At 39.6% G+C, this 20,598-nt stretch overlaps 1 protein-coding gene across 7 annotated transcripts in view; it reads left to right on the plus strand.

Moving 5' to 3' along the window:
• CDC42BPA (CDC42 binding protein kinase alpha) overlaps nt 1-20,598 on the plus strand; it is a 312,667-nt gene that overhangs the window by 226,776 nt on the left and 65,293 nt on the right. For 5 of the 7 annotated variants that reach the window (XM_074989861.1, XM_074989862.1, XM_074989864.1 and 2 more), the window contains exons 17-21: nt 1,684-1,808; nt 8,986-9,091; nt 9,863-10,011; nt 12,065-12,156; nt 16,844-16,920. In XM_074989861.1, the coding sequence (XP_074845962.1) occupies nt 1,684-1,808; nt 8,986-9,091; nt 9,863-10,011; nt 12,065-12,156; nt 16,844-16,920 (549 nt within the window). Of the gene's footprint in view, nt 1-1,683; nt 1,809-8,985; nt 9,092-9,862; nt 10,012-12,064; nt 12,157-16,843; nt 16,921-18,056; nt 18,111-20,598 lie in introns of all 7 variants that reach the window. The other 2 variants (XM_074989868.1, XM_074989866.1) reach the window with 1 other exon arrangement.

A 20,598-nucleotide genomic window follows, 5' to 3' on the forward strand; every position in this document is an offset into this window, starting at 1 on the left:
TAAAGCAAGAAGTTCACCTGATTTTTTAATGCTTTTATGTATACTTTAAAAGAAAATAATTGAAGAGGTTTTTAAATTACCATACTGTACAAGCTAAGAATATTTCCATAACAATGTAGACATGTATATAGATGTAGCATCAAGTATTATAAGATTAGAGAGCTTGATATTTTTGTACTTTATCTTCTTATATGAATTTTTAGCTAGAACTATTAACATGCATAATCACAAATCATTAGGGTCTGGTAAAAGTGCCTAGGAGGCTCCTTTTTAAATATGACATATGTTGGCCGTAGAGCAGGGGTGGGCAATGTGGGGTCATGAAATTTCTTACGGGAGGGTGCATCATGATCAGCTACTACTCAAGCTTATCCATCTCATTAAAAATGTTGAAATATGTTACTGTTCACATTTAAATACTGATTTATGAAGCATTTACATTGTACATATTTATTTTCTTACATGTGCCAAAAGGGTTTTTTATTTTCATATGAACATAGCTGAAATTTCCGTTGGTTTGAATTACATTAGACAGGTTGGGGGCACCCAGCTAGTTGCAGGGATGAAAAGTGGGGCCTGTCATAAAAAGTTTGCTCACCCCTGCTGAAGAAAAGACCCATTTAACTGATAAATACCCAATATAATAGTCATGTTGGGAAAAAATAGAAAAGATTAATTTTTGTATCATTCCAGTTTGTTATAATTCAATATTTATAGAAATATAGGTACTAGATGGTAGATACAGTAGGGCTTCATGTTCAAGCCTGCTTATTCTCTCTCCAAATTTGACCAATACAAATAATTAAGTAGTGTAATTTGTCCTTGATCCCTGATACTAAAACAAACCAATTATCCTTTAGCTCTTGGCAGGTCTTCACATGTGAATAGAACCTATGTGGCTGCAGGGAATGTTAACCACTGGGTACTTACTTCTGTTAGGCTTGATCAGTACCGTGCAATTTTGCCAACATAGCTGTCAGCTTGGAGTGTGAAAAAAATCACATATTTTAGCTGCTGTAGCTCTGCCAGCAAAATCCTCCAGATATATGCAATATAACAACAATGTTTGGGTCAGCGTAGCTAATGCCATTCAGAAACAGAACTGCTGGTTTACACTGCTATAAGAAGCTCTGTTGGCATAGCTATGCAGCACAGCTGTATTGGCAAAGGGTATATATAGTAAAGCTCTTGAAGAGCTGTAGGAAAGCTGTCAGATGAATCCCACTCTGTCTATAAATGTGCAAAGTCAAAACTGGATTGGGGTGAGCACAGACTGGAGTGTCTGAAGAGACAGCAGTGCATCCCCTCATACAATGATACTAAGCAGGAATAACTCGGTGACTACATAGCAGAGCTGTAACACAGGATTGGATTGTCTTGCTCGACACTTTTAATTTTGTGCTGTTACATGCAACATTACACATCTGTATTTTGCAAGATCAAGTGCTAAATTATGTCTGAAATGTCACAAGATTGTAATTCCAGTGGTGTCCAGATTTGGACATATGAAACTGTTGCAGGCTTTGATGTCACACACAGTTTATTCTGAGAGGTGACATAAATTTTTAAAGCAGGCAGCCAGGAGTGAGGCATAGGGAAGCAAACACTCCTTCAGCAGGTCCGCCAAAGGGTTAAGTCATTGTTCTTTTTAAAATAAATGTGGTTTTTGCATCCTCCTTTTAGCTCACCACCATGTTTGAGAGGCTAAGTATGAACAACCGGCAGCTTGAAGAGGAAATGAGAGACCTGGCAGATAAAAAGGAATCTGTGGCACACTGGGAGGCCCAAATTACTGAAATCATCCAGTGGTGAGTACCCAGCTCTAGTGTTAATGCCTCGTTCCTTGGCATAAGGCACTTGTGGGGTAGGATTGCTAATGCATTTTCATTTGCATGTAGTGTCAGGAAACCCAGAATCTTTTGGTGATAAGATGGATTATATCCTGCATATTTCCTTAGAAAAATGTATTCCTTTTTAAGAACGAAAGTTTTCCTCACAAATGCATCTGTCTAAGCACCAAAGAATCATAGTTGTTGGGTGTTACTTGCAGTTTTGGGAGTATTGAAGGGAATCATGTGCAACTCTCTCTTCCAAAGCATGGTTAAGGAGGCAGAGGGGATTTGTGTAATCTCTCCTTCAGTATTGACTACTGGGGGCTAGTGTATTTGTGGCAGAATATAACAAATGCAGTGCAATTCAGATGCATTTTGTGAGAGCAACCATTCTTAAAGCTCCAAGTTTAACAGAGATCACTCTCAAGAAATCCGCTCTGGTATTGAACTGACAATTGGTTCTGTTAATTTCAGCTCTTTACTCACAGTTAATACCTTTTTGAACCATCCTAAAGTATTCTTCCCTCTCTCAGCATTTATAGCGTGCAAATTACTGTAACATGCCATTGGCTCTACACTCTAGCATGCTAGCAACAGACTTTCACAAACCATCCAGCCCCTTCAGGGAGCTGTTAGATTGACAAGGTAATATTATTCAAACAACTCCAATCTTTGACAAGAAAAAGAAAACACAAGACTATGTAGTCAACTAGAAATTTTCCCTGCAGGTACCAAGAAATGGACTCATTACATTGAATGCTAATGCAGTCACTTTAAAATGTCACACTTTCAAATAGACAGAGATGCTATACTTCAGTCCTGTACCCGGAAGCAGATGGACAGAAATCTGTGTGGTTGATTCACTGAGTGACTTTGCAAGGCACTTATCATGCCTGTGCCTTAGCCCGTCTGTAATAATGAATATCGTATCCATCTCCCAGCATGAGAGGCTTAATTTGTTAATGTAAAGTTTTTAATGTGCTTTAAGCCTTTTGGATAAAAGGTGCTGTACTTCATAGCATGAGGGCATTATTAATATTTATTATCAGTAATAATACAGTAGAACCTCATTTATCTGAGCCTGCATTATCCAGCTCACTAAGCTAAAGCACCAGTTCCCCAGAGTTGACAGTGGTGGGCTCAGGCTGTTAGCTCAAAGCAGGTGGGGCTCACAATGTCACCCTGAGCCCCACCATGCATGAGGCTGACAAATCTGAGCCCTACCACCCATTCTCTAGTTCATCAAAAATTTTGGTTATCCAGTCTTGCCCAGATCCCAATAAGACTAGATAATCAGGGTTCTTTCACTGTACTTGGTGAAGGACTGGAAAAATTGTACTACTTCAGAAAAATGTAGGTATAGCACAAAGATTTTTACAAAGGATAGATACCAATTTCCACAAAATAGCAAATTCTCTGCTGTGAATCTGGGCTTTATAATATCAGAAGTGGCCTTTTCCCTGCTTCTGAAATTGGAAGCCTTTTGTTCTAAGCCTCATTGCTTAGTAGAGGAACAGGTTACTTTATTTAAAAGATATCTGTGGATGTGTAAAACAGTATTTGAAGGAGACCTGAGACTTCAGAACATCAAACTTTTCATTCATTTTTTCCCTGTGCAACTCAAGATACGTTCCAGGAAGAGAAGGGTAAGACTTGTATTTAAATGTTTAGTTCACCTAGCATAGGACTTTTCATTTCTCATTATAACACATTCAAACAAATAGAAAGCAGGTGGATTGATCCTTTGGAAGTCTGGGATCAGTTCCTGGCTCAACTGCAGACTTTTTTGTAACATTAGACAACTCACTTCATCTCTTGGTGCTTCAGTTCTTTGTAAAACGGTAACAATACTTGTCTCACTTTTGTTCTATCTTGTCTGTTTATCCTGTAAGCTCTAGAGGTAGGTAGTGTCTCCTACTCTTTGTCCAGCATCTAACACAAGGGAGTCTCAGTCTCAGCTGGGGTGTATAGACAGAAACTACTGAAATACAAATAATAGCTAGTGGATTTACCTGATATTTGTGCAGTCTGGATGTCATGCCAAGCACTCAGTCCTAAGAGTATTTTTAGGACTTACAAAGATTCTGTTAAAAAGAAAAGTGGAGAGAATGTCCTAAAGCAACTACTTGAATCTCAAACCTCATTGTTTTCAGCAAAAACCAGGCATTCATTATAGAACAGGCTTTAGGAGTCTGAAGGGAAGTTGAATCTGAGCAGAAGTTTTGCTAATTGATTTAAAGGGTAAAAATAATAGAATTTTAAAATAACACTCTAGAAAAAACTTCTCAGATGTATGATTTTTGACTAAGCGAAACTTTACAAGAGTGTCTGCTCACTCCCTGTTTTTCCATGTTCTTTTGAATTGCTAGGTATAATTCAGACCCTTGTTCTTTTTTATTTTCAAGAAAATTAAATTATTTGAAAAAGACTTGCCTGTCAATTTACAAGATACCTTATTATATATGACAAAAGATATATAATAAACATGTTCAGGGGAAGAGAAGGTAGGTGCATTCAGTAGATCCAAGAGAATATGAGAACCTCAAATCCTTTGCTACATTTAAGAGACTGCTGGAAGGAATGCCAGCACTGAGAGATTAAATCTCCACAGGCCTAAAACAAGTGCAAGCGATTATGAGGTCACACAACACCAGTCTGAAGATTCTTAAATCATTGTGAGCCGTTTGCCACCTACTGGCCATGAGAGGGATAGCAGGGCACTAGGCTGGAATAAAAGGTGAAAGATTTGTAGTATACAGTCTGAAGTGTAACCATATTTATCTTCCTCTTTAACTTGTTCATAAACTGTTTTTGGATCCAAGGCATGATATGCACTCAAACCTTTGCCTCAAATATGGGTTTTTGTAAAAGCAAAAATTTTAAAATAATTAAGCTTCAACTGAAGTACAGTCTCATAAACATTCTCAGATATATTTTTTGCAGTCCCAACTTTGTAATGCAAAGAACCTGAAAGCACAGCCAATATAAAACAAGTGACTGAAATAGTTTTTACTGTCTGATCTGAGGAAAGCACATAGGGTAACCAGACTTCACAAACAGGAATAAGCAAACTGTGTCTTTGAAATTCTTTATTTTAAATTAGTATCAAAAGTAAGAAAATTTGCTTATTTAAAATCTGCATATTTTTAATGTCACATATCCTTTTCAGTGTGCAACCGAAGTGTTCTGCCACATACAATAGAGTAAAATCCCTAAGCCATTCAAATAAATGCGTATTTCTAAACTTCTCTTTTTCATTTCCCTTATCCCTGTGGTTTCTACTCGTTTCTTCTTGTTGTCTTTGAAGCCTCTCCCAGTGCCACTCATGCTTTCTTCGTTTTCCTTCCTTCCTACTCTCCCTTTTGCTCCTGGTCTATTCTATGGGAGAGCGATCTAAGTTAATCAACTTCTGATATGTGAATAATATAGCTGACGTTGATGTACATAGATCTGTTTAACACTGTATCTTCATATTGGTGTGTTGACTTAGAGACACTCTCCTGTCGACACCTCTTGCACTTCTCATTTAGGTGGAACACCAGAGCTCATGGGAGAGTGATCTGTAGTGATTGATGTGTCTTGAATATATATGCTAAATCGACTCCTGCTGAATTGATTGCTGCTCCATCAGTCAGTCCAATATGAAGACATGCCCCTATATGCAGCCTGAACTTCTCCCTTTTAACTGTTTTCTTTGTCCCTTCTCCTGTTCTGGATTTCATTCAGTCCTATATCTGGAACAATTGTCCTCTTACTGTGTGCCAAAGAATATTAAGTCTCCATTAAAAACACAGTGCTCTGAGGAAAGCTTGTCAGAGCTGTATAATACGTGGACCGAACTGCCTTCACCTCTTTCTGGCACACTGTGAAGACCTGATTCCGTTAAAGGCAGTGGCAAAACACGCATTAACTAAAGGGCCAGGATTTCATTTTCTTTGAACTAAGTTATAGACTGTGTCGGGGGGAAAAAAGCAAGGAAAATATGTTGTAGTCTTTTATTATTAGGCTCAGGATTAAATATGAGGTTTTATTCCTTATGTTTGTGTAGTTGAAACCCCTGGTTTAGCAGCAGGCATAACCTGGGAATGCTTGAAACAAAAATAAAAAGGGTCTGAATGGAAAAATCTCAACACCTATTTGACAATGACAGGTATATACTTGCTTCCATCATCCAAATACAGAGTCAGCAAATGTGAAGCATGAAAGATTTACATGGATGTGCTGAGTATGAAAGACCAGGCGAGTCTGAGAAATAGCTTGGGAATGGCCCATGGGTTTGGTTCTCCAAACCGGCATTATCTGATAGACTTGACACCAGGTGTAGGAGGATCAACAAACATTGGGCGTACTGAATGCATTCACTGTAACATAAGTTATCTGTTCAGCAGACTGTATCAACTGTAAGAGAACCTGAGGCTCTTCCCCCAATGACAGCATTAGGAGGGTCACCAGCTACTGGTTTCATGTACTGTCCAGCACTTGCAATAGGTTCATTTATGTCACGTCTGGAGATGGGAGACTGGGAATGATGAAACTTTCTAGCCTCATACCATATGTTCAGGCAAAGCAATTACATAGAATTGCACCATTTGGAACATTGCATTAACTAGTGGTATGGAGAATGAGTTTAGTAAACTGTGACTGGCAGCACATGGGACTGTAGTAGTAGTACTTGCAATAACAGACCCAGTCCTGTTCTTTGACAAGCACACAGTGCCACAGAGCATCCATGAAATACTAAATGAGTAGGGAAGGTCAGCTCCCAGGTTCAATAACCCAGTCACCTGTAACAGAGAAGATGTAGAATTTTCCCAGTATAAGGAACTATCATACCAAGGAAGTGGAATCAAACTTTTTCACAATGATCATCAATGATTGGATGAGACACCACCAGGGTTCCACAGAATGCTATTTCCTAGTGGCTTTGAAACTGAATGCAAATGTATATCCCACCAGGAGATATCTAGGGCGGGGGTCAGCAACCTCTCCAAGGTGTCCTTCTCCTTCTCTGGGGCACCTGGCATTGGCCATCGTCGGCAGATGGGATGCTGGGCTGGATGGACCTTTGGTCTGACCCAGTATGGCCATTCTTATGTTCTTATGTTCTTATGTGTCATGCCAGAATTTGACCTTTTGACCTCTATGAACGGTGCGAGTGTGGTGATACTTTTTAAAGTCACTAATAGTCCTCCTTACAACAACTTCATTAATAAATTAAAATGCACAGATTTCCAGTTGAGGTGGTGGTTGGAAGCATTATCTGGTCTTCTGTTAACCCACAGGAGGCATGGCTTTGAGCAAGCTCCCGGCTTCATAGAGGAGGAGTCCATGGATGGGACTGAGCTCCCATCTTGCATGCTGTTGAAAATCAGCTCACATGCCACTCTTGGCTCCCATGCTGGGGGTTGCTGACCCCTGACCTAGGGACCAACAAAAACAATATAGTCATGAAATGCAGATACTGTTCTGCTAAATATGAATCTGTATCTTATATAGTTTGGGACAGTGTTCACAGCAGAGTGTGTAAAATTTTGGTAAAAGAAGTGTGAAAGCTTGGGTCGGTTTTATGTCAGAAACCAAAACTGCACACTACTGAAGATGGACTAAGAAATCTAGATCTTGAATATGCCAAGGATCGGACACCCCTGATTGTCAACGTCACAGTTCATTTTGAATACAAAGAAAAATTCTTCCCGGATGCAGCAGAGGAAATCAAAATATTGATGGGAAACAAGTGGTCGCCCTGTCAATAAAATCTTCACTTCTTGGGGCATTGGAGTACAGGTGGTAACAAGCTGCCAGACTGTTCAGTAGGAGAGCTTTGCTGCACTCCACAGATGTCATTTACAGCTCTGCTTGCAGAGGGAACAGTGCTGGAAACACCACTTGTACAATGCCTGATGGGACTTCAAGGCAACATGTGACAATCTTGTAATGTTTAGTATCTCGTTTAATTCATGACTATGTATACTGGACGTGGCACTTCATTGGACAGGCTACCTGCACTACAGCATGTCCCAAATAACATGGGGATGACATGGGGGTTTTTAAGTGGTTGTAGATCATGACTTCTCTCTCAGGTCAAAACATGTGAGTTGTACCTCTCTTCCTGCACATACTTGGAGGGATGGAGCTCAGACTTATCCATGGCACTCCTGGGCTTCTCCTTTCTGTCTCCTCACTCATAACAAGTACTTTTAAAGCTGTATTGAAACACTAAAGTCTTATTATCAAGATAAACCTAAATTTCATAGCAATAGCACCTTTATTCAAGCATAGTAATGATGTACATGAACCTTGAAGAAACCACTGTGTAAGTACTCAAGGGATTTACCTTGAATGGGATGCCTGAGATATGAAATTGTCAGGTAACAGATTTGTCATTCTAAGATCACTCTCTCGCTCTCTGTAAGTCCAGAATAATCACAATGTAATACACAGTAAGATGAAGAGGAAGGGAGAGATAAGTAGGACAGAGGATCGAGATTTCCTCCTTCCCTAAAGCTTAAAACTCTGCTTTGGGGGAGGGGGAACGTTCCTGCCAAAATATATTCATAAATTCAAAGTCAGTGTCATTGTCCATTCAGGTTACCAGTTAGAGTATGTCAAACTAGCTCTGATCCCATCTTGGACCTGCTTATCCACAACATGGGAGGGCTCTGGTGATACGGAATTTGATTCACCTGGCTCTGGACAATAGAGTCTGGTATATCTTTATTGACAATTCAGTTCAGTTCTTTTCTTCAAAGAGCAGGAAGTTTGGAGGCTCTTCATGATGTGATCACAACCAGAAGGCATGTGTTGATGGCAGGCACGTTCAGGGGATAAGATGCCCGTATCTCATTTAAGCTATTTAATAAACTACTGTAAAACCAGTTATTAAATAGGAACTGGGGGAAGAGTCTAATGTCACTAGCTTTGCAGTCCGTTATGATAACATCTTAGAAGGATTTAGACTGACAACTATTAATCCTGATGTTGCTTGGTTGCTCTGTTAATTTGTGGTAGCATATTTTATTTTTAAATTATTGTCTAAAAATAAACTGTTACATTTTATTGCTGCAATCTGTATTTTATTCAAGTGATGCTGGTCATTACACAGATATGTATTGTTTACTTAAGCTTTGGGTTTTTTGTTTTTTTTTTGGTCTAGGGTGAGTGATGAAAAGGATGCTCGAGGGTATCTACAAGCCTTGGCCTCTAAAATGACAGAAGAACTAGAGTCTCTGAGGAACTCCAGTTTAGGTGCAAGAGCGACTGTAAGAATCACATGTAACATACCAAAAACAGTTTGTAAAAAAAAAATAATTATGACTTTGTGTGAGTACTTGTCAGTTTTGCCTCCTGACCCCCCTGGGGGTCCTCAAGCCACCCCAGGCAGGGCTTGAGCCACTGCCTCCCTTCCCCCCCCGTGCAGCCCAGGCTGTCTCCTGACATGGGCCAAATTTCCCTTTGCAGCCCCCAGGCTGCCCCCCACCTGGCCCCAATCCCCCCCCCGACGGTCCCTGAGCTGCTCCCCTGCCTGGCCCCAACCCCTGCCCTGCAGCTTACCACCCCCCCCCCCGCGGCCCCAAACACACACACACACAGCCGCCACCCACCCGCTGGCTTAAACCCCACACTTCCCCAAGCTGCTCCCCACATCCCCTCACCCTCCCTACCTCACTCCCTACCTGTGGTACTTTGCAGCTGCCTCTTCCACGTGGCTCATCTCTGCCAGCATTTCAGGGCAGGGAGGGAGTGGAGGAGGAGTTAGCCAGAGGTGGATGTGTCCTGAGATGGCAATCGCTCTTAAGGGTCAGATGCGGCTTGGACACAGCCCCCTAGCCGGCTTTTGAAAAAAAGGTGCCAGAACGCTGTTCTGGGGTACTCCAGCAGAAAAAAAAGCCCTGCTTTTTGGACTGATAAACTCTCATGTCAAGCACATAGAGGCTGAGGTAGCAAAAATACTACTACTGCTCTTACTACTACTACTAACAGTAATGCAATTAATTCCATTCTCTCTGGGTTGTTTGTTTTATTTTTAATAGGACATGCCCTGGAAGATGCGCCGCTTTGCAAAACTGGACATGTCAGCAAGGCTGGAACTGCAGTCAGCCCTTGATGCAGAAATCCGAGCTAAACAGGTCATTCAAGATGAGTTAAATAAAGTTAAAGCTTCCAGCATCTCTACGGAATGGTGAGACTGAATGGTTCTGATGGAACTTCTGTATGGTAGTTTACTAAAACCTTTTGGAGGGAGGCCATCTAGTTATAAATGTTAAATAACTTGTCTGTCACAATCTGATACAGGTTGAACCTCTCTAATTCAGCACACTCTCATCTGGCAACATCTGTTGTCTAGCATGATTTTAGATAGCTGGATTTCCACTTATGGGTGTGGCCAAGTTTCCTGTGGGTCTATAAAATTTGTCTACAGCCACCAGGCCTGGCTCTGAGTTCTGTGCTGCTACTTAGCTCTAAATGACCCCTAAATGTCTTCTAAAAGCCCAGTAAACAGTGGAAGTTTTGTTAATACTGCTAGATAACATTGAGCTCCAGTAGTTTGGCCAAGTGTCTTGTTCTGCACCAGTCAGGTCCCAAGGGTGCCAGACTAGAGAGGTTCAGCCTGTAGGGAATGGTATTTTAGCTTCTCATGGCTGTACCTAAAAGCAAGAGAATAATCTTTTGTATACTATGTATAGCTGAAAAAATCCTGTGAAAAACTGCTGCTCTCTGGACTTTCATGTGGCAGTTTTTCATAAATCAAATAATTACTCCCACAAATGATCCACAACTTTGGGGCCAATTAACAGACAGTTGTTTATATCAAAACATATGTTCCATTCTATTCAATGGACAAGTCTAATAGTTTGGATGGACAAAAATCAAGTTCTGCCTGTTGATTTGTACAGGAATAAAGCCTGCCTAATGAGATTTAAGAATTCTTCTCTCCTTCAACAATCACTTCTTTATTTTCATTTCAAAATTCATTTGACAAGGAGGACTGGCAAAGCAGAGGATTAGTAATGAGGACTAATGGGGCATTTCACATGTAGGTCATCAGCTGTAATCCAGCCAGGGTCAGAAATTAGCAAGTGCTGGTACCACAGATGGCTTCTTGGCAGCATGTAAAAATAAATTCGGTGGCATGAATCCAGTTCAGACAGCACCATTGAAATTGGTAGTGATTTATTTCCAGTATTGGTAGTCTGAGCAAAGAGGCTAAGGACAGTGCATGTATGAAGACTGAAAAGCTTTATATTACCCCTAGAAATGACACCTCCAGATCAAGACTAAGCTCATTGTAAGAACAGTATGCACTGTCGCTATCCATGCTGCTTCTAATTTGTTGCAAAGTGGAGAATTCAGTTTCCTGGGTTGGTGAACTGGAAAAAAAAGGCCTTATGATGTGTTTTAAAGATACCGTACTACTAACTTTTAGAAGATTTTTGGTTCCCTTTCTCTAAACATATGTACATGGGCTTGTCTACTGAAGTTCGTATGTCATACAGTATCAGGGCATCTAAACAGTAGACATAAGACATGGACGGGGCCATTACTGTAAAATGGAATAAAGAACTAGTGTGTGAATACAAAATGTGAGAGAAGTGATGCTTTTCTGTCTTAGCTATACCTGATAGGAAGGCTGGAGATAAGAAGTCTTATGGTTTGTGGCAAAAAATATTTTTAATGTGCCTAATGGGGAGATTGGAGTGTCTACCTTCAACTCACTGTACAAGGTATTGTATTGTGAAATAAAGAATTCTTAAGGGAAAACTAAGAAGAATATTATATTACAAACATGTTTTATGGTTTTTGTTGTGAATCAGTGAACAGAAAAAACTTTCAATGTACAGTCTGTGAGTAACACGACTGTAATGAATGTGAAATGAAATAATTGGTGCTATGTTGACTTTTAAATGTAGCCCTTTTTTTCTTTTTTTTCATTCCAAGGGCACGGGTTCACAGTTGTTCATAAATTTAGAGATATGGGCAACCTAAAGGGTAAACAAAGGCAATTATTAACTCCTTTTTTCAAGGTCCCATACTAAAAAAGTCATAAGGGAATTCTGAACTCAGCCTTTCATTTGATGACATCATGCTTTGTTTGACAACACAACTTAGTTGGCATTGATTTTAACCAATCAGTAGTTCAAATAACATGCAAAGATGGAAGAAAAGGGACAATTTGCAATGCTGGCTCTCTGTAATTGTAATTTTGTTTGTTCTTTTTTCTTCCTTTTTTAAAGTAAACTTCAAGAGTCAGAGAAGAAGAACATGGAACTCTTGTCAGAAATTGAAAAACTGAAAAAGGAAGCAGAAGAACTTAGATCAGACAAGGGTATGGCAACCGGTATCAAAATCAGTGAGAATGTGCTGCGTAGTAGTGGGTACATCTTATCTGTTAAGAGTGTTGTCTTGCAGTGTAAATTGAAGAACTATGATGCCAAGAGATTCTGACATCTAAAATGTTAACAAAGCTGTTACACAGTAAAATGTACCCAAGCAACTATGTGCAAATCTGTTAGATAATATTCTGGCATGTCTTGGTGCTTGTGAAGTACAAAAATCATTTTGAGTTGGACTGAAATATTTTACTTCAATTTGTATATAGAATTGATCTCTATATGACCCTTATTACTTTTTCCTTGCTAGACAAGGGTTTTAACACTTCAATATAGTCAGTACGTACTCACCATTTCTGCCTTATCTAGCTATGTCTACACTAGAGGAAACAACAGCAGGGGCACTGATAACATTTAATGGTTGTTGATTCAGATTAGTGCTTATGCATAGGAATGCAGCCATGGACAGAGTTGATTTACTAGTGTTTGCCATGCTATTATTGAACCAGTGTTGGTAGAAACAGAGATTCTTGGGTAATTCCAAATGCAAGTCAATGCACTGTGAGATGGAGTTAGGATATTCGGCTGACCTAGTACAGTTTTAACATTTTGTGTCTACTATTCAGGTTGACAAAAAAAAATTGCAGATCACACTGTTTCAGGCAGATGCAAATTAAAGCTCTTGTGTCACTTTCCCAGGGGCAATAACTAGTTCTTAGAACACAAAACTCAATAATTATCCTTAGATTCACAGTATTTTGTAAAGACAAAAAGCAGTCAAGTAGCACTTTAAAGACTAGCAAAATAGTTTATTAGGTGAGCTTTCATGGGACAGACCCACTTCTTCAGACCATAGCCAGACCAGAACAGACTCAATATTTAAGGCACAGAGAGCCAAAAACAGTAAGCAAGGAGGACAAATCAGAAAAAGATAATCAAGGTGAGCAAATCAGAGGGTGGAGGGGTGGGGGGCGGGGAGGTCAAGAATTAGGTGAAGCCAAGTATGCAGACGAGCCCCTATAGTGACTCAGAAAGTTCCCGTCCCAGTTTAAACCATGTGTTAATGTGCCGAATTTAAATATAAAAGCCAGCTCGGCTGTTTCTCTTTGAAGAATGGTGCGAAAGTTCTTTTTCAGTAACACACATACCTTTAGGTCATTTTATAAAGGTTACAATCTCAAGGTATTCCAGTGACTAGCCTGCTGCAATTCCTTTTCACCTAGTGTAGGTAGCCTCTGAGCGCAGTGTGACAGTTATGACAGGACAAGAGAACTGTAAAATATTCAGAAATGACTGGTGCTGATTAGCTGATAAGAGAAAATTATTTATAGTACTGACACTTGCTCATCTTGATGCTTGCTCTTGATACTCAAAATAAATGTAATCTTCATATTTATGGAGATGCAAAATGAGAATTTGGGGCTGTCTTGTTGCTTTTGAAAACTTGTCCTAGCTGATGCTGCTTTTCCATATGTTTATCTTTCCATTTATAGCGTCATGAACAGTAGACAGCTGCTGTGCTCCCAAATAACTGATTATCAATTTGCTGAACAAATCCGCCTTGCAGTATTTAGTCAAAAGCAAGAATTTGTAATTAATAGTTTACTAATATGGTATTTTCTATCATTTACATTTTTGTGTTAATAGAGAGTTAGTTTGAAAACGTCTATATTAAAAAATGTCAGATGTAATTAATATTGTTCAGCCAGAAGCAAATTCATAACATTGTATATGGACTGTTTAAATATTTAACTACTGAGAAGCACTCTCTAATTCAGCTAGCCAAATTAAAATTTAATAAACAATCTCTTACAAGTAGAAGTATATTGATGACTAAAAGATAAATATTACACAGGATTCAAGTGTATTCATTTTATGTGTTAGTGGCAAATTAACTGTCTGTGCCTCAGTATAGTTTTCCAAGAGGGTAATTTAGATTAGCAGATGTATCCTGTGGACTTGATAAGTATATTCTAAAACCTGGGAGAAAATAACACAGGGAAAAACTGATTCTATAAAATGAAAACTTCTTTAAGAAATACATTCAGTCTGGGTTCTGGAGTTTTGAAAGAGAAGTAATGGATGCTTCTTATTTAAAAGGAAAAGTCCTGCTTCTAATGTTTTAATTTTTCATTGTGAGGTAGGTATGGAGTGAACAGAGAGACATCTATCCTACTCAGAGAGGGAAATGTGACATAACGGCCGTGTCTACACGTGCCCCAAACTTCGAAATGGCCACACAAATGGCCATTTCGAAGTTTACTAATGAAGCGCTGAAATGCATATTCAGCGCTTCATTAGCATGCGGGCGGCTGCCGCGCTTCAAAATTGATGCGGCTTGCCGCCGCACGGCTCGTCCAGACGGGGCTCCTTTTCGAAAGGATTCCGGCTACTTCGAAGTCCCCTTATTCCTATGAGCTCGTGGGAATAAGGGGACTTTGAAGTAGGCGGGGTCCTTTCAAAAAGGAGCCCCATCTGGACGAGACGTGTCAATTTCGAAGCGCGGCGGCCGCCTGCATGCTAATGAAGCGCTGAATATGCATTTCAGCGCTTCGTTAGTAAACTTCGAAATGGCCATTTGCGTGGCCATTTCGAAGTTTGGGGCGTGCGTAGACGTAGCCAACATCTCTCTCTCTCACACACACAGGCTTGCAGTGAGACAGAGGTGGAGCAGAGGGGATAATTGCCCTTGGGCCCAGCAATTCAAAGGGGCCTGAGGCTCCCAGCTGCTGCTGCTGCTACCATGGCAGCTGGAGCCCCAGCCCCCTTTGAATTGCTGCTGAAGAGCCACTCTGCCGGGCTCTGAGGGCTGAGGCCCCAGTGCTGCAGTCCAGGAGGGCCTGCGGTGGCTGTTGGCTTTGCTGCTGTCGCACACACATGCATGTATGTACATGCACATGCACACGCTACCTCCTCAGCATCATAGAAAAGAAGTGTAGGTGTAATGACAAATCTGTTGGGGAGAAAGCAATTCAGGCGTAGTCTGTGTCCTCTTATTGCTCTTAGGGCTTATTAGGTACTGGTCATTAAACTGTCCATTAATGAGGACCTCAATAATGTCAAGAAGAGACATTAGACATACTGGGCTTGATTTACTCATAGGTTGTGCTAGTCCCTGTATCTTCGTAGAGGCTACATCTACACTGCCATCCGCTTTCGGAATCAGAATGAAAATGAGCAAGATGGGCAATGCAAATGAAGCATGGATTTAAATATCTCATGCCTCATTTTGCATGTTCTCGCGTGATCATCCTTCCAGAAGAGGTTTTCCAGAAGCAAACTGAGTCATGTAGATCGGGTTCCTTCAAAAACAAAACCCATTTTCAAAAGAACCTCTTTTCCGATTTTGTTTCCAGAAGAAGGGTTCTTTTGAAAATGGGGTTGTTTTCGAAAGAACTCCATCTACTTGTCTGATTTTGCTTCTGGAAAAGCTTCTTCTGGAAAAACAATTGTGCGAGAATATGCAAATAAGGTATGAAATATTTAAATTTGTGCTTCATTTGCATTCCTGATCTTGCTCATTTGCATTCTACTTCCAAAAATGGACTGCAGTGTAGCCGTACCTAGAATGTAGACTCCTTCTAGTGAAAAGAGGGCCTGGAGTGGAATTGCATTTGTAAGTCATCTCAACACCTCCACCAAGTGCTGAACTGTCCTCAAATGCTAAAAAGAGGGTGGCTCTGTCTTTCAAACAACCCAGATTAGGTGTTCATTCAGCATCTTTCCATGGAGCACTTCCCTGAGAACCTCATCTATAATTTTAAACTGCCTTTTCCTGACAGTGCAAAGGCCCCCCACTCCATTCTCCTTCTCCCAGCAAAGGGCACTTTCTCTGGGATACAGAAACCCTACTGGCACAAGGTGTTTAATGAGCCGTATCTGTGCATGTATATGAATCAGTATTAACACATGGTAAAGGGGCACATAAATATCTGTGCATTACACAATCTATATACATGTGTTCAGTACAGTAAGGTCACAACATTCGTGAGGCTTCAGTTTTGAGAACCCTCGCGAATGTTGAATTTCATGAATATCATTTCGCGAATATCATTTTATCCCATTTTATCCCGGCTGAGGGAGCAGAATTCGGCAGAGTCCCAGGCAGCTCTGGGCAGCAGGTGGGGGCGGGGAGAAAAAATCTAGCAGTGGAGCTGTGGACAGTTGGTCGGTGGCCAGGCTGGGCCACTGTCTGGAGGCAAGGTTGGGCGCCCCACTCTATATAGGCCAAGCCTAGGCCAGCAACCACTGCTGTGGTGTGGGGCATATTGGAGCTGCCGTGGCTGCTGGAGCAGGACCTCCAGCTGATGTCCATCAGGGGGCTTTCATGGACCGACAATAGAGGGGCTGGAAGAGACACCTTCCTTTTCTAGTGCCACGCAGGGGAGTCTGACATCTGCGAATAACTGAATTTGCAAATGTCATGACTTTGCTGTATATCTAATGTATCATCTTGATATTACACACATCCAGGGAAATGAAGATTTAACCATACATGGTATACTTTCTGCATGTGTGTTTAAAAGATATCTTTTTTCATACTGAGTGGCAGACCAGCTATGACAGTCTATAATAAATTTTAGATGATTCTGAAGAACACTTATAACCAGAGTCAGCAAGACAAAGGGCCTCCATGAAAGAGCCATTTTTCCGTAGCTTAAAAAACTTGCTGCTGTTTTCTAGGTGTAAAGCACCAAGACTCACAGAATTCTTTCTTGGCATTTTTGAATGCTCGTACCTCTGCTCTGGATCAATTTGAAGTAAGTGTGCCACCATTCAAATTTCTTTGGCAGCTATGGAAATGTTTTGTTCTTCCTATCATGCAGGTTGTGTGCATACTGGCTGAAAAGGTTAATATGGTTGTTTAACTCCAGTATCCTTCTACACTTTGGACACCATTTTATATTACAATAATCATGTATTGTTTACTGTGCCTTCTACCTGTTCTTGACTAGTTATAATTACGGTCCATTCTCTTTAAAGATTTTCATTAAATGTGGGAGTCTAATAAAAGATGCAATTAAAATGATCTTTCATTGTAAATAATACTCTTAACACCGATTAAATATTCTCCATTAATTTTTATGGCAATTGGTAAACTAAAGACTAAATGCTGCCTTGGAACACACTCACTTCCATTAAAATCAGAGGCTCCATGCATGTGTTTAAAAACTAGAATAAAACTGAAGTAAAACTGTTTAATTCCTTTGCAACTTTTGTTCAGAGCCGTGGTAAATAGGAAAACTGGAGGAGAAAACAAAATGGAAACGTATGCTCTATTCCAAACCTTCTCTTGTTTATCTAAAGTAAACCTTGTAAAATTTCTATTAAATATTTGGGCTGAAATCCTGACTTTATTTGAGTTAATGACGAACTTCCCCTGAGTGCAGGTTGGGCCAGGATGCTATCCTAGAATTTGCTAATGGCTTCCACAGATGTCAACAGAAGGTGCACATGAGTGTCTTTAATACAGAAGAATTAATCCCTATAATTTAAGAAAGAACATAACTTGTTATTGTTAAATTTGAAAACTGATATTGTGTAAGCCCATTGTGTTCTCCACAGCTGATGTTCATATTTAATTTGCTTTTAATTGTTTATTAGAAGTTGGTTTTAATACAGAAATGGGTTAGAAGGCGGAAATGTTTTTATTACACGGATGGTAAAAAAACATTAATCTGCTTCTTTCTGGATGTATTATGTATGATGTGTCTAAGACACCAAAAGGCAAATAACAAAGACTTTACAACTTTAACTGATATAGTTGTTGCTTGGTGTTTAAAAATCTGTTTAAATTTTTCTTTGTTTTTGCAATGCTGCATCATTATTTATTTTTACAGAATAATTCTTTTCATCCATTTCTTTTTGTTTCTTTACTTCTATGTTCATTAAATAGGATTCCTTTTCTTCTTCTTCTTCTTCATCCTCATTGATTGATTTTATGGATGATGTAAGTCTTTGACCTTCAAACCAGTAAATCTCTCAATAAGAGGAATAGGTTGGTTGATCTGGCAAATTCAAACATAATGCAGTCAATTTAAGAACTGTATGATTTCAAGTGCATCTGACAGCACAGAATTCTTCTTTACTAATATATCTCTATCTTTATATCGATAGCTATATTCTACATAGGTACACAATTTAAAGAAATATATTTCTTTTTATAATGCAAGGAGATTCCTCTTTGCAAAATGCTTTTGCATAATAGGAAGGCGCTGTAAGCTTTGTCAATTTATCAGGGCCATTCTGCTAAATTGTCACTTACCTTGTCCTTTGACAACAGTTCTGAAATAATCAGTGATGCTACTTAATTCATTTCAGTGCATTGTTGCAAGTTACACCCATTTTCACTAATTGTTGGCTAGCAATTTTTAGTAACTTTACTGGTTGTTTTGTATGTGAATATTTCTGACATTTCTTTTTAAGTTTTGTCAAATAAATTATACATTTTTCATTTTTAGTGAACGATCTTATTATTAAAACTGATTAGGTAGAATTGTGTCAAACTTCACCATAACCAGAATAGCTGTAGCCATCTATTTTTGTTGTAATTTGGAATTTGTTTTTAACATAGGGAGACATTGAAATATGTGTCCTCATTGGTGGCAAACTTAGCTAATAATTTTAAAACTGTAAATTGACTGCATTATTTAATTTACAGACCCAAGTAGAACGCTAGTAGATTTAAATACTTAGAAGTGTTGTGTCGAAATAGGCTCCTTTTGGCCTCTTTTTAGTGTTTTCTGTTATAATTCTGTTTGTGATAAGGTTATGGTTTTAGCTTCATTAAAATGCCTTCTAATTAAATGTGTTGTAAAAACACCATTTTAAAATTGAAAATTGGATTCTGGCAAGAGTGATGAAACAAAGAGGATGTAGTGTATAGTCCAACTCTGAAAATGTTATTTCACCACAGAAATTCTTATGATATTCCTTCTTATATCCATGGTTTCTTCCTGTGGTTGGAGCACATACAGTATGAGTGTATGTTTGTGGTATTATGTTAGAAGTACAGGTTGAACCTCTGTAGTCCAACACCTTCGGGACCTGACCAGTGTCGAACAAGAGAATTTGACAGTCCATAGGAGGTCAGTGTTGTCTGGCCACATTACAAGCATTTCCATTGCTTATTGGGTTCTTAGAAGACATTTAGGAGTAAGTTACAGCTAACTAACAGCACAGGATGCTTAGAGCCAGGACTGGTGGCTGTAAACAAATTTTATAGAGCCATGGGAAAGTTGGTCAAGCCCATGATAAGTAGTCATCCAGCTCACTAAAATCATGGTGGTTTACAGATGTTGATGGACTAGAGAGGTTCAACCTGTATTAGACCATAATCGGTGTTGTTATTACAAAAGCCAGAGAGATTGCTCTTCTGATGTCTTAGAAATATCCTTGTGCCTAGAGACACCAAAGTAATCTTTGTCATGATAACTTTCATCCTGAGTATTTGCCTCTGTATTTGGGTTAAAGAAGAATTCTACTTTGTGGGAAAGCATTATGAATGTATTGCCAAGTTCAACCTGTTCTTTAATGTAGACTGAAAAACGTAATTTTAAAAAACATACACAACACCCCCCTTCAAAGCATTTTAGAAGGGTAGTACAATCAGTGTTTGAGGGAGCAGTTGGTAAGGCCTGAATTTGTAGAGGGGCTCTAGACCAATTTAGGAAGGAGGTGGGAAAAAAGATTTGTTCTTGTGCTTGTAAGCTTAGCTGTGAAAGGCATCAGTAAATAAGAAATAGTATTTGTTAAAGCAGAGACTGCATATTTTTCACAAATCTCCAACCAGCTCAAATGCATTCTTTCCAAAGAGAAAAGCATTTTATGCTTCTTTCAGGGAAAAAAATTGCAATAGTTCCAGCATAATTCTGGCAAAATCTTTGGTGCATTACATGTTGGGTCATGTAACCCCTGTAACATTATAATGACTGCATAATATGAAGCTGTTGATCTTGTGGCATGTGCAGGGTCAACTGTTAAATGAATAGTTTGTATGTGTTCTTCTATTGGTTCACTTGCCTTAGAGCAGCGATCAGCAACCTTTCCAAGGTGGAGTGCTGAAATTTGATCTTTTGACCTCTATGTACAGCCCGAGTGCCAGTGATACTTTACCAGCACTAATACTCCTGCTTACAACAGCTTCATTAATAAGGAACTTAAGGTTCAGAGCTTTACCATTTAGGTGGTGGTTGGTAGCATTAGCTGTTTTTTTTTTTGTTTTGTTTTGTTTATTAATCCAGCTGCTGGCTGCCAGGGGGAGGTGTGGCAGGCCTGAGCTCTCACCTCATGTTCCAATGAACATTGGCTCGAGTGCCTCTCTTAGCATGCGAGCTGGGGGTTGCTGACCCCAGTCTTAGAGGATGATCTTGATTTGTCCACCAAGATTTAACTTTCTCTGAATGCTGATGTTGAAGTTCTTGGCAGGATTCCAAATA

This window comes from Carettochelys insculpta, chromosome 3 (genome assembly GCF_033958435.1).
Source record: "Carettochelys insculpta isolate YL-2023 chromosome 3, ASM3395843v1, whole genome shotgun sequence".
Classification (NCBI taxonomy): Eukaryota; Metazoa; Chordata; order Testudines; family Carettochelyidae; genus Carettochelys; species Carettochelys insculpta.